At 43.2% G+C, this 14,414-nt stretch overlaps 3 protein-coding genes across 3 annotated transcripts; 2 read left to right on the plus strand and 1 right to left on the minus strand.

Annotated features, from left to right (window-relative positions):
• Positions 1-559: 559 nt before the first annotated feature.
• LOC123139281 (uncharacterized) lies at positions 560-3,610 on the plus strand. Its single transcript, XM_044559079.1, has 5 exons — positions 560-818; positions 1,141-1,263; positions 1,635-1,679; positions 1,899-2,771; positions 3,096-3,610. The coding sequence occupies exons 2-5, from the start codon at positions 1,149-1,151 to the stop codon at positions 3,608-3,610; spliced, it is 1,548 nt and encodes a 515-aa protein (XP_044415014.1). The 5' UTR covers positions 560-818; positions 1,141-1,148.
• Positions 3,605-5,645, plus strand: LOC123137623 (uncharacterized protein DDB_G0283697). Its single transcript, XM_044557441.1, has 4 exons — positions 3,605-3,988; positions 4,071-4,264; positions 4,349-4,881; positions 5,285-5,645. The coding sequence occupies exons 1-3, from the start codon at positions 3,979-3,981 to the stop codon at positions 4,874-4,876; spliced, it is 732 nt and encodes a 243-aa protein (XP_044413376.1). The 5' UTR covers positions 3,605-3,978; the 3' UTR covers positions 4,877-4,881; positions 5,285-5,645.
• Positions 5,646-11,156: 5,511 nt separating this feature from the next.
• On the minus strand, positions 11,157-14,414 carry LOC123137624 (rho GTPase-activating protein 5). Its single transcript, XM_044557442.1, has 5 exons — positions 13,870-14,414; positions 12,813-12,933; positions 12,612-12,731; positions 12,029-12,259; positions 11,157-11,927 (listed from the first exon to the last, which is right to left on the minus strand). Exons 1-5 carry the CDS (start codon positions 14,268-14,270, stop codon positions 11,379-11,381), a joined length of 1,422 nt encoding a protein of 473 aa, XP_044413377.1. The 5' UTR covers positions 14,271-14,414; the 3' UTR covers positions 11,157-11,378.

A 14,414-nucleotide genomic window follows, 5' to 3' on the forward strand; every position in this document is an offset into this window, starting at 1 on the left:
ACATGCAAGCTATCCACATCAACAACCTAGCCACATCAACTTTTCACTACATTGTCGTGCGTCCACATCATCATCTTGCTTGCACCATCCTACATGTTCCCTTCCACGAGACCATGACTGATTTATTGCCAATAGGATGTAGTACTGGTCTACGACGCCGCATCATCCGAGGGCTGAGCCCCACACCTTCCCGTCTGACCCCCTTCCCTTAAGTCACACACCTTCCCGTCCTATCCCCTCCCCGTACGATATTGGCAACTGAAGAGGCGCGGTGATCCCTTAACTCTCCCCTCCGATCTGTAAAGGCGCGCGGCCTTATGAACTTCGAGTGGGAAATCAAGAGCCCTTCATATTGGCACTACTCCTCTTCCAATTGTCTCCGAGTTAGTATCTGCGTTTTGATTTTCGGCCGAAAAAAACGAATTTCGGCCGAATTTTGGCCGTTTCGCTAGGGCCCGATATGTGGGCCTATCGGCCGAATAATTTGGCCCAATTTGAATTTTTTTTGCCCGGCCCAGCTTCCAGAGCCTTCCAACTAAGACAAAACACGAAACCCCAATCGGCCAACCCTAGAATCGCTCGTTGCTTGTCCCTCCTCCCGTGTGCGGCGCCGCCGCTGCGCACAGGACAGCGAGCGCTTCCACCCCATCTCCTCGCCCTCGTCCACTTCTCCGGCCAAGCCGCTCACTTCTCCTCGCCCTCGTCCACTTCTCCGGCCAAGCCGCTCACTTCCACCACTTCTCCTCGCCCTCGTCCACTCCTCTCGACCTCACGAGTCCTCACCAGATCTGAAGCTCGTAGGCAGCAGGGCTCCCTAGGTAATCCCCATCTTCCTCCCCCTCTTGGCAGAACTTTCTTCCATGATTTGTTTTGGGTCGCTATTGCATATGCTCTAGCTTCTGAACTTGCAATGTTTGAGTGCTGCTATAGTTGATCTTCTGAATGTTTGCATGTGATGGCTGTCCGTACTGTTCATTTCAACAGAATAGCACTGCATCCCTATGTACAAAATGCATTTTTCCAACAGAATAGCACTGCATCCCTATGTACTGTTCATCCATATGTATTTTACTTTCGGAGAAAACTCTCAAAGTTTTACATGGGGGCCTAAGATTGTTTCCTGTCCTTTGCTTCTCCAAGACTGCAGCATGGTGCTCGGCGGCTGCGGCAACGGAGCTGATGGAGCACGATCCGACCAGTTCAACGGAGGCAGTAGCACGGGGCAGCGGCAGCAGCATGGAGGGCGTCCGCTTGACTGGGAAGGTACAGATGTTGAAATGATGCTTGTGTGCAACATTAAAGTTTTTTCTCCAGAACAGATTAGTTTCAACAGAAAAGTAGATGTTGACTGATGATTAATTTCAATGGTCAGTGGTACCATTAAGTGGTGGTTCTAGAACTAAGCATCATTGTATCTTCCTCAAGAATAGATTACAGTTTGTGACTTGTCTATTTGTCAAACTAGAGCATCGAGTTGTATATAAATTACTTATTCCTTAGTATCTGAACTAGAGCATTGGGCTGTACTGTTTTTGTTTATTATTAATATGAGGACACCCTAGTAAGCGACGGTTGCTTCCTTAGTTACCTACTCTTCATAACTGACCGATGTCCTTTTGTCACTTGATTTTCAGGTGATGGAACTGCAAATAGGAGTGGCAGCGGCAACCATGATGCAGGTGCAAGTGGTTCCCAAAGCTCTTGGAAAGTTTAGAGTATTTGGATCTCTCTTTCATATTTCTATATAGTAAGGCATATATCTTGATCTTATTGGTGCACATTTCTAGAGTATTTGCTTGGTATGCTGCCAGATTACTATGCCTTGCTTGTTCACACGATGCAAATGGAATATTGTTAGGTTCAATTAAAGTGATGTTGTTTGTAACTTTGCAATGCAGGAATTAAAGATAATAACTTATATGATCCTTGGAACCATACATGGCCGTATTCTGGGGGTTTTCATTGTATGTACTGTGGCCTAAAGCACAAAGGTGGAGGTGCAACCCGTGCCAAGGAGCACCTTGGTTGGATTGTAGGTAACGTGAGGAGCTGCCCAAATGTGCCAAGAAATGTGAGAGATGCAATGAGGGAGTGCCGGGATGAATCGAAGAGGAAGAAAAGAGAGAAACAAAATAGCAGGCTGAGAATTGAAAGAAATATTATGGAAGGGCTGTATCAACAAGGAGGGATGATTAACATAATAGATGATGATGAAGAAGAAATTCAGATGAATATTAGAGAGGCATTGCGTGACCCGAATGTCTCCCGCAGAGTTGATAGGAGGATTGGCAAGGGGAGTGTGGGTGACGTGCGAGTTGCTGTTGGCAAAAGGAGTATCACCGCATATTTTGACAAGCAATTATGCAGCAACAAAGTATCTATGCAGCCCAAGATCAGTAGTGCTTTGGATCCTAATTCGAGAGATGCACTTGGCCTAACTTGGTCCAAGTTTTTTCATGCCAATGATATTGCTGGACGTAAAGCTGACTGTCCATACTTCCGAGCTGCTTTGAAGATCACTCAACAATTAGGGCCTACTCCTATACCAACCGCGAAGGAGATTGATGGAAAATATTTGGATGCAAACTATGATGAAGCAACTTCGTTTCTTCAGAAATTCAAACAAGATTGGAAAAACTTCGGTGTGACCCTTATGTGTGACTCTTGGACTGGTCCAACAGGAATGAGTCTCATAAACTTCATGGTGTATTGCAATACACGAATGTTCTTCCTCAATACTATTGATGCATCCGGTCAGACTCAGAATTCAGGTTACTTCCTCCTCTTCTTCGCGTTTTACATTCTTCTTGAATACTTAGAGTTGTCCTAGAATTGTCTTATGTTCATGAAAATATTTGCTTTGTTCTAGTTAGGTATATACATATGTTTTTGCAATACTTTTCTTGAATAGTTGGATCTGTCCTAGAATTGTTTTATGTTCCTAATGCTTTGTTCTAAGTAGGTATATATGCATTCTACATATGTTCTTACAATACATGCTTCTTGAATACTTGGATCTGTCCTAGAATTGTTTTATGTTCTTAAAATACCTGCTTTGTTCTAATTAGGTATATGCATCTTACATAATTTTGCAGACTTTATCTATAGAGAGATTGAGAAGGTTGTAGAAGAGATAGGCCATGAACATATAGTTCAAATAGTAACAGATAATGGGTCCAATTATAAGAAAGCTTGCAAAACCCTTATAGAAGAACCAAAGTACTCTCATATTGTTTGGCAACCGTGTGCTGCTCACACCGTCAATCTTATGTTAAAAGATATAGCCAAATTTCCTGAGGTTGATGTGATAGTCAAGAGTGCCAAGACAATCTGTAGGTTCTTGCATAAGCACAATAATCTACATGATAACATGAAGAAGAACATAGGTGGTGAACTAATTAGACCAAATGCCACCCGGTTTGGGACTGTCTTCATGTTCCTTGAGAGTTACCATTTGAAGAAAGATAAATTTAGGGAGTGGATGGTTTCTCAGGATTGGAAAGAGTGTCAGTGGAGATATGAGCCTGGATACGTGTTTTCTGAAGAATGTTTGTCTAGTAATGTTTGGTGGAATGCACTAGAGTGGGTACTAGGTTCGTTAAGGCCATGAGGTATGCTGATACGCAGAAACAATGCACTCTTTCTGGCTTCAAAAAAAGTATGATGCTCGCTATACAACGGATGGAAGCACATCTAGGCCCTACATCAAGGTTGTACCTTAGTTTCATGCGCAAGGTGGGCAAGAGGATAGATGCAATGGAAGAAGATACGTTTATGGTTGCAGCTGCCGTCCTTGATCCATATACACATTACAGCCTCAACCTTTGCAACCATACAAATTATGCTACTGCACTAACAGATGCGATAGCGAAGATATTAGATCCAAAGAGTGCTCTTTCAGCCATTGATGAAGTTAGTAAGTTTAGGGAGTGCCAAGGAAGGTTTGGGACCAGATGAGCACAAGAAGCTGCGGCGAGAATGGAGCCAAGTAAGTCGTGGTCTTTTGGTTTTAGAATTTCCATTTCCTTTTGTTTTGTAATTCTGAAAATTTCATTGGTGATATCTTGCAGCCCAATGGTGGTTTCAATTTGGAGGGGATGTTCCTGCATTGCAGAAGTGTGCAATGAGAATTTGCTCACAATGTGTCTCATCTAGTGGGTGTGAGAGGAACTGGAGCGCCTTTGCTTTGGTGCACACAAAGCAAAGAAATCGCCTTTTATATGACAAGCTCCACAAGCTAGTTTCTGTCCGCTACAACCTAAAGGTATAAACCAACTCAAATTTACTTTGTACCTTGTATTGTCCTTGTGTCATATAATTTACTTGGTTTACTATCCAAACCTTGAAGATACGTGCTGAAGAAGATCAAGAGAAAGAGAGAGATATAGATAAAGAGGTTGATCCAAGTGCATTGCTGATAGATACAACAATGTTCGATGAGACAAATCCAATAATGGAGTGGCTGAATGAGGATGAAGAGGATCCAATTTTGGATGGAGCCGATGCGGCCAGTGCTGTTTTTGAGAAAATAAGGCGCCTCAACTCAAGCAGGAAGGATTCTTATGTTGGTACAAAGGCTAATAAGAAGAAAAGAAAGAGGAATCATGATGAGGAGAATGAGTATGTCGAAACTGACAGTGAGGATGACGACAACGAGAATGAATATGTTGATAATGAGAGTGAGGATGATGATGGGGTGAGTGAGGATGATGAGGATGATCAACAAGATCAGCAAGAAACACAAATGCAAGTGGAAGAAGAGACACAAGTACAAGTTGAAAAGGAGACACAAGCAAGCATTGGCAATTTGGAGACTCGTAGATCTGGACGACTAGTTAGGAAGAAGACCAAGGAAATCAACAGCCTCTACTCGTAGATTTGGTAAGTCTCTTCTTTTCGGTGTTTCTTCTTCATGATGATTACTTTGAAAAATCTAGCTTGATGCATATGTTTGAAGCGGTTGATCTTTAAATAGCTTGATGTACATTGCTTTCTTATTCTGGTGCTCTAATGTGTATGCTCACCGTGTAATGATCAGTGCGCTTGTTCTAATTGCTACTTGTCAATTATCATGTAGTATTGTTGTAATTTCTACTTATCTTCTTGTATGGCTGTTGTAATTGCTACTTATCACCTACTAGTGTTGTTCCAATTGCTACCACTCACCTACTAGTACTGTTCTAATTGCTACTTGTCTCTTAGTGCTATTCTAGTTGCTACTTATCATGTAGTGTTGTTCTAAATGCTACTTATCACTTGTATTTGTCTTTTAAATGGTACCTAGCTGGAGCTTGGAGAATGATGCTAGTTGGAGGCTTGGAGCATGGAAGCTGGAGCTAGTGATGATTTCTTTTGGAGTTGTTGTTCGTTGTGATGCTTTGATGGTTGCCTTTTGCTGTTCGGTGTGATGCTTTGATGGCTGTCTTTTGGAGATGTTTCTACGTGAAGTCCTTTAAATTCCTAGAGTTGGTTGTACTGAAGTATTTAAACTTTGAACTATGATGTGATGGTTGTGGACTGTAAGTTTAGAACTAATGTGATGGTTGTGGACTGTAAGTTTATATTGGACTGACGCTCTTATTTTAATCCCTAGAGCTAATTTGCTAAACATTATATGATTACTCCTGATGGCTGTTGGGCTGCTATGCTTTTGCTTTGCTTTTTCAAATTTATGTGAATGTTTGGTCAAATTTCGGCCGAATTTCGGCCAAATTTTGGCCAATTTTTGTCTGAAAATTCAAAATTTGATTTTGTAATTTCGTCCGAAATTTTGCCGAAATTTTTGAAATGACCGAAATTCGGCCATTTCGTTCAGGGCCGAAAAAAATGGCAAACCGAAAATCAAAACGCAGGTTAGTATATATAGGAGTAGATAGTAGATTTGTGTCTCCGCGCAACACCAAAAATCAAAGCAATCGATCTCCTTCTGTTATCAGGGCTTCCGGCGGCCAAATCTGTCGATCTGTCTACCCCACCAGGAAGTTCTCGGCAGATGGAGAGGGATGATGGAGGTGGTGCGCTAGAGCAGAGCGTAGAGTTGTGTCTAGGGTTTCTGTGATGGTGCATGTCAGGTGGAGGAGGGTGGGCTGCAGAGGAATAAAGCCCCCTGACTCCATCCCTGCCGTGGTCGTGTGAGTTCCGGTGAGGCCAGGTATGCTCTTTCATGGTGCTGCTGCAGTGCTGCTAGGTATGTGGGGATAATAATCAGATAATGTACACGAGTCCTTATTTTTTTGCCTTGAGGTGGGGGGACGACTGTAGCTGTATGGATTGTGTTGAATCGGTGATGCCGGTGAGTGGCTTCTCATGTTTCCCTCCGATCATTGGGGTGATTGCAGGGGGCAGGGGAGCATGCGGTTGTGGAGAAACAACGGCCATGTTCGTCAAGTGGAAAACATCCTCATTTGTTCCGGTAATTCTTGTGGCCTGAAAAAACTTCTCATGGTGCTGCTCATGGCCGCAGTGTCCATTTTTTGTCCCTGCTCTGACATGCGCACCGGTGACAGCGTAAATTGGCCAGGCGCCGTGCCGCAAAGCTTGGTTGAGCTAGAGCTTCCCCAGGTACCGGGCTGTAAGGTGCATACTTTGATGGAGCTCTGCGCAAATGGCTTGAACAGCTGTCCTTCGTGGTATGTACCGTATGTGTATGCATCGGTACTGTACGTGCGTGTAGTATTGTCACTCATGGACATGTTGTAATGAAACCGTGCAGTACTTTTCTGGAAAAAGAATCTTTGCTGTTATAGCGGATAGTGACCCCTTGATAGAAGAAACATTTTTAATTAGGAGGGTGACATTAGAAAAATCTATGGATTCTATACTACGAGGGTAACAAGTAATACATATTATATGTTTTGACAGCAGCAGATTAGAGGTTATGTTTTTTTAATGTCCACAGTCCTCGATCCAATTTTTGTTCACATTATTTTCTTTTATTATATAGGCCGGCCTGATGTTTTCTTTTAAATATTCATGTCTATATGGTAACCACTTCAATCTGTATTCGTTACACTAATGGTAGACCTAGCACGCCATGCAACTGCAATCTAGAGTAACTTTCATTGTTTCATTATTTGCGAGTCGATGAATTTTTATTTTGATGCCACTTTCCATGACATGCACACCCTCCACATCATCAAGCGGCCATGCAACCATTTAACTTTTTAAATTTCCACATTATTTTCACTTTACACTTTCTATCACATATAAGCCCTTCGCATCATCAAAATGAAAACCCTTCCCATCATTAATTTTTATTTTTATTTTTCCACAATAAATAATAGAACTTGAATTTCAAGACAACATAACATGCATCCACCCTCCATGTACCTCTAGGTTGAATGTGGTGCGAAACTATTCCCATATACTAATTTTATTTTTGATAAGTTCGTTGCTAAAAATTTCCGCAGCAACGCGCGGGGCGTTATCTAGTATTGCTTATGAGTGTGTACATAAATTAAAAATAAAGGAGGAGGCCAAACATGTTTATGTGCAGTTAAATTTGATATGCACAAGGCCTATGATCGTGTTGCACGGGTCTTCTTATGTAATGTGATCCGATAAACTGGGGTTTCATGACCAATTTATAGAGATGATGATGGCTTGTGTTAGCTCTGTGAGATATGAGGTCAGATATAATTCTCAAGATATGGATCCTCTCCCCCTACTAGAGGAATTAGGTAAGGAGATCCGCTCTTTCCCTACCTTTTCCTCCTATGTGCAGAAGAGTTTTCTAGTATGTTGCGGTATGAAGAAGTTGATGGCATCGAGGGAGTTCAAGTGTCCAGAAATGAACCATCAGTATCACACATTTTATTTGTTGATGACTCTTTAATTCTTATGAGCGCGGATGTTTAAATGTAGTTTCCCCACAACAAGTTCTAAATACCTACGTCAAAGTTTGGACCAGTTTGGCAAAATCAAGTATATTTTTTAGCCCCAATACTGATGCCAATCTAGAGCTGAGATTTGTCGACAATTATATATTGATAATGAGGCTCTTTCTGAAAAATACCTTGGGCTTCCTGCTATGGTGGAACGATATAGGAGTGATTGTTTGAGGCACTTTATCAAAGAATCAAACAGAGAATCAAGGGTGGATGGAAAAACAATTATCTGCTAGAGGTAAAGAAATTTTGCTAAAAGGCGGTAGCCTAAGCTATCCTAGTTTTTTATATGTCGTTTTTTGTTTGCCATAAGGGATTTGTAAGGAGATTGCCGATATAATTGCCCAGATTTGTTCAGGTGTGATGATGAGAGTAAAAAGATGCATTGATACTCTTGGCGAAAACTATGTTATCCAAAATGTGAAGAGGTATGGGATTCTGGGATCTTCACTCTTTCAATCTCGCAATGTTGTCAAAGAAATGTTGGAGATTGGTTACTAATCCAGACTCTCTTTCTTGCTGAAATGCTAAAAGCTAAATATTATCCTAATGGGATCCTATTGCAGGCAAGTTTTAAGGAATGGTTCACCTTTTGCATGACACGGTATATTGAAGGGGCTAGAAACGTTTAAACGTGGATACATCTAAAAATTAGTATAGGAGAGGATTTTTATTGTCTAGAATGATCCATGGATATCATTAAACCTGTATAGAAAGGTTATAACTCCCCGCGGCCATATTATTTTAAACAAGGTCAATGGCCTCATTGATCCGATCTCTGGCTCGTGGGACGAAGAACTCATCAGGCAAGTCTTCAATCCAGTGGGACTATGAACTATTAGGCCTTCGAGGACTTCGTGAATCCTTCAGTACTGGATTAGCTAGGGACGTCCGACATTCTCTCATTAGCAAGATTAGTGGAATCTCTACAAAGACTTATATTTAGGAACAGGCGACTCGCGAGAGAACAGGCGACTCATCGGATGACGGGGGCACTCACGTGTCGTACCCCTCTCGATGGCGTCATTTTTGGAGGTGTGCATAGGCTCGAGGGATCAGTGGACGGCATCTGCGGTGGAGCGGCGTTCATTGTGACGCATCGACGTCGTGGAGTCTCGGCGGCGAGGCGCGGCAAAGTCTCAACGACGGATGCGTGATGATGGACGCATGTATGGAGGAGGCGGTGTCTGGTGCCATGGGGGTGTCGACGGCAGGCCTGGCAAGGTCGATGTTTCAATATCTGCTCTGAAGATGGATTGATGTAAGACAGCGTCGATGACTTATGAGTGCGTCGGACCGGTTTGTGCCCCAGACTCGGTATGTGGCTTGGTCGGGGCCTCGGGCTTTAGATGTTAGGCCAGGTGAGAAGTCTGGGTATTCGGCTCACACTTTCTGCACCCCTTCATCAATGGATATGAGTAGCGACATATGTTGCCAAGATGATGGCTTCAAACATGTTGATGTATTACTTTGTAAGGTCTTTATGGATAATTAATAAAGTGGTTGCATGCATCTCCGAGATACAGAGGCCAGGGTCATCCTCCTTTTCTAAGAAAAAGAACGAAGGGAGTACAAAGTTTCCCCCCGAGTACTAATAGAGTAAGCCAGAACTGTAGTCTATAATGTTTAATATTGATGCAACCTACTGCGATGATGAATGAGTGGGTGCAACGGCGGCCGACTTAAGAGACGAGAAAGGTAAGAAAATGCTGCTACTTGCATGGTCACCCCTTTTGCTACAGACGTCATTACCACTGAGGCGATGGCTACGAGAGATGGACTGAATTTCTCAATTTTTCTGCGGTTTAATTGGGTGGAGGCGGAATCCGATTCCCCAAACTTAATAGATTTCTGCACTGGCAATCAAGATGGTGGGGTGTGGCATTACTTCTTTGATTGGTAAGGTCACCTTTAAACATTATTTTTCGTTCGGCTAATCAAGCAGCGCATGTGCTAGCTAATTATTGTTATTTGCAATAAGATCTCTATTACTTGTACTGATGAGCCACCTGAATCTAGTCAATCTAGTCAGTAAGCTCCTTTTTTTCGAAAAGGGGGAACTCCCCGGCCTCTGCATCAGAACGATGCATGCGGCCACTTCAATAAATAAAATAGGTTCAACAAAGTCATGTAGTCTTCAACAAAATAAAGGCGAGCTCACCGAGAGCCTCGAAGCTAAACCAAGAAAAGGCCACAGAGCCACAATCGGCTGGTAAAATAAAGATAGGAAAACTAATTGCCTATCCTATTACATGACCGCCAACCAAACCGGTTGAAGATATCCCGCGCTACCATCTTCCACCGGACAGATCCAGTAACCAAACGCTTCCTGGCCTCCGTCAGAGTGAGTAAGGACCACATACGGATCAGCGCCGTAGCACGGAATATAACCTGCAAAAAATGAATAGTAGTTATTCTGTTAAAAATCAAATTATTTCTGCAGTTTCAAATTGCCCATAACAACGCATACACTCCTACACGAATATGTCTAGCTGTATCGGACTCTATCCCATCCAGCCACGTTCCAAATAATGACCCAACCGTACTCGGAGGAGTAATGTTAAAAGCAATTTGCACGGTGCGCCACAGAATTCGCGCCAAAGGATAGTCAAGGAAGAGATGCTTAATGGTCTCGTCCTGATCACAGAAGCTACACCTAATAGATTCAGTCCAATTGCGCTTGACCAAGTTGTCCTTTGTTAAAATTACCTGTTTATGGACAAACCACATAAACACTATAATTTTCAAAGGCACTTTTACTTTCCAAACATGTTTGGTACTAGGAATGACAGTGGAGTTAATGACATCGATGTACATCGACTTTACAGTAAATTGTCCATTCTAGTAAGCTTCCAACACAGTTGATCGGGCTAGCTGGACTTCCATCAGTCTACACACCAGATGGAGCCAAGCTTCCCATCTCTCACCAACAAGCACCAGCCGAAACTGAATATTAAGGGGAATGGACTGCATAATCGTTGCAACTAGCGCATCATGTCGCTGGACAATACGATACAAGGTTGGGTACTGTAGTGCTAATGGTGTATCACCCAGCCAAATGTCCTCCCAGAAACGTGTATCATTGCCATCACCGACAATAAACTTTGTTCTATTAAAGAAGGTTGCCTTGACTCTCATAAGCCCCTTCCAAAACGGCGAATCAATAAGCTCGTGGAAGATGTAATGATGTTATGAGATCAATAAACCTAGCTATGATGGTTTTCCCTCAAAAAAAAAGTAGAAGTCCTTTTTAAACTCAGGCGACCTCTCTTGGCTCAAATAATAGATACATTCATCTTTTCAAACAACAGGATGCTGGTACGATATAATTGAACTATACTGTACAAGCCAAGAACTCCACATCAGCAGTTCAGTACTAGTACAATCAAATGGGCTTATAGCTTCTACAGACGAACTAGGAGAAATGGCGTATGAGTTAAGCGCTAGACAGCTGCAAAACTAGCGGAATCATCAATTACACATCCTACCATGTCATGCACAAGCTTGTCCTGCTTCATCGGACTTCTTCATGGACCTACTCAACTGAAACACTGGATGCCTGCAGAGTCTGCCTACCCCTTTCCTAAATTTGAATCTGTCAAACAAACCTTCCACATTGTCATTACTGAATTTATTTCCAGAACTGCTGTCATCTTGGCTACTACTAAAATCACTGTCCACAGGAGAAAATTTGTCATTGTATTTGTCATGGGCTGTACCGGTGTCATACTTCTTGGGTTCTCCGATACTGGCTTGCGCGTCTTGGTGAAGCGCTTGTTCTACGCTGAAGAGAAAGTGGTCAAGAGTAGCCCCACTAATCATGGGGCGTTCGACATTTTCCTGACTCGAACAATTTAAGGGGTTCTCCATATGATTTAATGCCTGAGGTGCATCTCTGTCACTCGGGGAACCAGAGCTGGACGTGAATTCCCTTGTTGCGGCAGCTGCCTCCTCCCTTTCTTTGACAGTCTTCAGGATCAATGTCTTCAAAAAATTCATCACTTGAACTGCATGTATCAAAGCAGTTAAGGGATCGGCCATCTGAAAGAGAGAGAGAATATATGATAAGGGGTAAGTCATATGGTTAGGCTGCGAATCCGAAAATACGTATATCGAGAATATTAATAAAGCTTCCTAATAACCTGGGTCATGTTTGGCGCGAAAACCATAGCAACGTTGCGAGCATTCATCTTGTTGTAGTTTTCATGCTCCACAACATCTGCCATCAGATTAATGGCCCAATCCAGTAATGCTGCTTCCACTGGAGGAACAATACTCGCAACACGAGAACACTCTTCTTCAGTGTTGCAATGCATCACTTGTTCTGGAGTCAACGAGTCTAATACTCCACTTGGAAGTTCTCGGAACCATGCCTACAAATCAGCAGCCATATTGATCATGAAATGTGAAGCAACTGATAAATAAAAGGGAAAAAATTAAAAAAAAAGGTCATTTCCCTATAGATTTCTTCGAAGTAAATTTATTCAAAGAAAGTTTATGCATTGTATCACTGTGCATACTGATTCTTGACTACACCTGAACTCTCATATTGGAAGGCTCTCTACATTTTCAAATTACATAAAAAAAATGATCCAGTTCAAGACAGTCAAAATCACAAAAAAAGAATGTTGTCCTTAGGCATGGAAGACCTACGTTCCATTTGAAAAAAAAAATGAAGGTAAACAAAGAAACGTTCGTAATGGTTAAACAAAATGTTCAGTGCACCTTTATAAGGCCTGCAAGACAATGCAAGTCAACTCCGTCTGGAACAACACCTCTATCTAGTTGCTCCCTGACATGCTGTTCCTGTCTATTGTCAGCATTTATTCTGAAGATCCCTTCAGCCTAGCAAAACAAGACAAATATTTTTTTTACTTGAGTATCACAAAATTATTTGAAAGCTTTTCTCATTATCCTTGGGTTTACCTGAAGGCCCCCAAGTAAATAGAGCTTCCTTTGCATGGTCAATAGTATTGTTGGTACACTGTTTCCTCTTTTATCAAACGAGCATTGCATGGACGTTGGTGAAACTCCAAATACACTTACACTGCAGAGAAATATATTTAGTAAACATAAACTGTGTTACAGTTCAATAGATATAACGCATGGTCCAATGTTCTAACAAACATTAACTTAACTGGAGGTTGAATGTGTTAAACTCATACTCCCTCCGTCCCAAAATAAGTGTCTCAATCTTAGTACGTACTCCCTCCGTTCCTAAATATTTGTCTTTTTGAAGATTTCAAATAGACTATCACATACAGATGTATATTGACATATTTTAGAGTTCAGATTCACTCATTTTGCAACGTATGTAGTCACTTATTGAAATCCCTAGAAAGACAAATATTTAGGAACGGAGGGAGTATAACTTTATAACTTAGTACAAAGTTAAGACACTTACTCTAGGACGGAGGGAGTATATATTTATTTGAACAAGGTGTTGAACTCATATAATTCCTCAAAAATTGAAAGGTATATACTACATCAGATACAACGGTAACAGGACAATGGAACTTGTAGGTGGTGAGTAAGGGCATCTCCAAGGTCGATCACCAAAACGCCTGCAAATGTCCGTTCCAGAGGTCTGGGCACTTTTAGCCATCCAACGGGGCTCACCAAATCAGTCCGGACCGGTCCGGGCGCCTCAAATCCCACAAACTGCCCTCAGACTGGGGGAGCCCCCATTGTCTCAACCACTGGGATAAAGCCAAGCCAATCTTAAGGCTCAACGGACTAACAGCTACTACTCCGTGCCCAGTTTTTCTTAGTTAGGTGGACCAAATTAGCTGGGCATCACGTGACTTAACTAATTCAAACATGAGAAATGCAAACAACCTTCAAATTCAGCTTATAATTCACAAATGCAACGCCGCAAATTCTACAGGGATGGAATCCAAAGCACAGAGACCAGCCACGAAAATCATATGCAAATCTACGGAACGCAAGAGGCACAACGCAGGTGGCGGAGCGGCGGACTGACCTGGCGCTGGGCGCGGGGCGCGGCACCTCGGGCTCGAGGTCGGCCGGGAGGCCGAGGAAGCCGACGAAGCGGTCGAAGGTGACGTGCGAGACGTGGCGCACCTCCGTGGGCTGCCCTATCTGCATCCCCGCAGCCGCGGTGCCGGCGCCTTCCTCGGCGCGCACGCTGCTGCACAGCAGCAGCGACCTCCGCAGCGCCGCCGCCACCATATCCACCACGGAAACCCCTCCCCTCGCCGCCGGCAGTATCAGCGGCGACGCGACCGGCACCTCTTCCTCCCCCTCGTATGGCTCCTCCTCCTCCTCTTCCCCTTCCTCCTCCTCCTCCTCCTCCTCCTCCTCGGTGTCAGAGCAGCAGGGGATGGGGATTTGGCGGGCGAAGCGGATCCGGGACGGCACCATGCTCGAACTAAATAAGATGGCTGCCGAAGAGAGGAATCCCAACTCCCACGCGAGAAGCAAAGGGGATAGGATTGGAAGAGTGGGAGGTGGGAGAGGAGTGGGGCAGCGAGCGGCTCCGGCGTGGCGTTATGTTTAGCGGGGGAC

This window comes from Triticum aestivum, chromosome 6B, assembly GCF_018294505.1.
Source record: "Triticum aestivum cultivar Chinese Spring chromosome 6B, IWGSC CS RefSeq v2.1, whole genome shotgun sequence".
Taxonomy (NCBI): Eukaryota; Viridiplantae; Streptophyta; class Magnoliopsida; order Poales; family Poaceae; genus Triticum; species Triticum aestivum.

Coding starts and splice junctions, on each gene's coding strand:
- LOC123137624 (XM_044557442.1), bottom strand. CDS start 14,270: ATGGTGCCGTCCCGGATCCGCTTCGCCCGCCAAATCCCCATCCCCTGC. Junction 12,732..12,812: donor ATTTACTTGGGGGCCTTCAG/GTAAACCCAAGG, acceptor TTGTTTTGCTAG/GCTGAAGGGATCTTCAGAAT. Junction 12,260..12,611: donor GTCTTGCAGGCCTTATAAAG/GTGCACTGAACA, acceptor GCTGATTTGTAG/GCATGGTTCCGAGAACTTCC.
- LOC123137623 (XM_044557441.1), top strand. Junction 4,265..4,348: donor CTGTCCGCTACAACCTAAAG/GTATAAACCAAC, acceptor CAAACCTTGAAG/ATACGTGCTGAAGAAGATCA.
- LOC123139281 (XM_044559079.1), top strand. CDS start 1,149: ATGGTGCTCGGCGGCTGCGGCAACGGAGCTGATGGAGCACGATCCGAC. Junction 1,680..1,898: donor CAGCGGCAACCATGATGCAG/GTGCAAGTGGTT, acceptor TTTGCAATGCAG/GAATTAAAGATAATAACTTA. Junction 2,772..3,095: donor CGGTCAGACTCAGAATTCAG/GTTACTTCCTCC, acceptor ATAATTTTGCAG/ACTTTATCTATAGAGAGATT.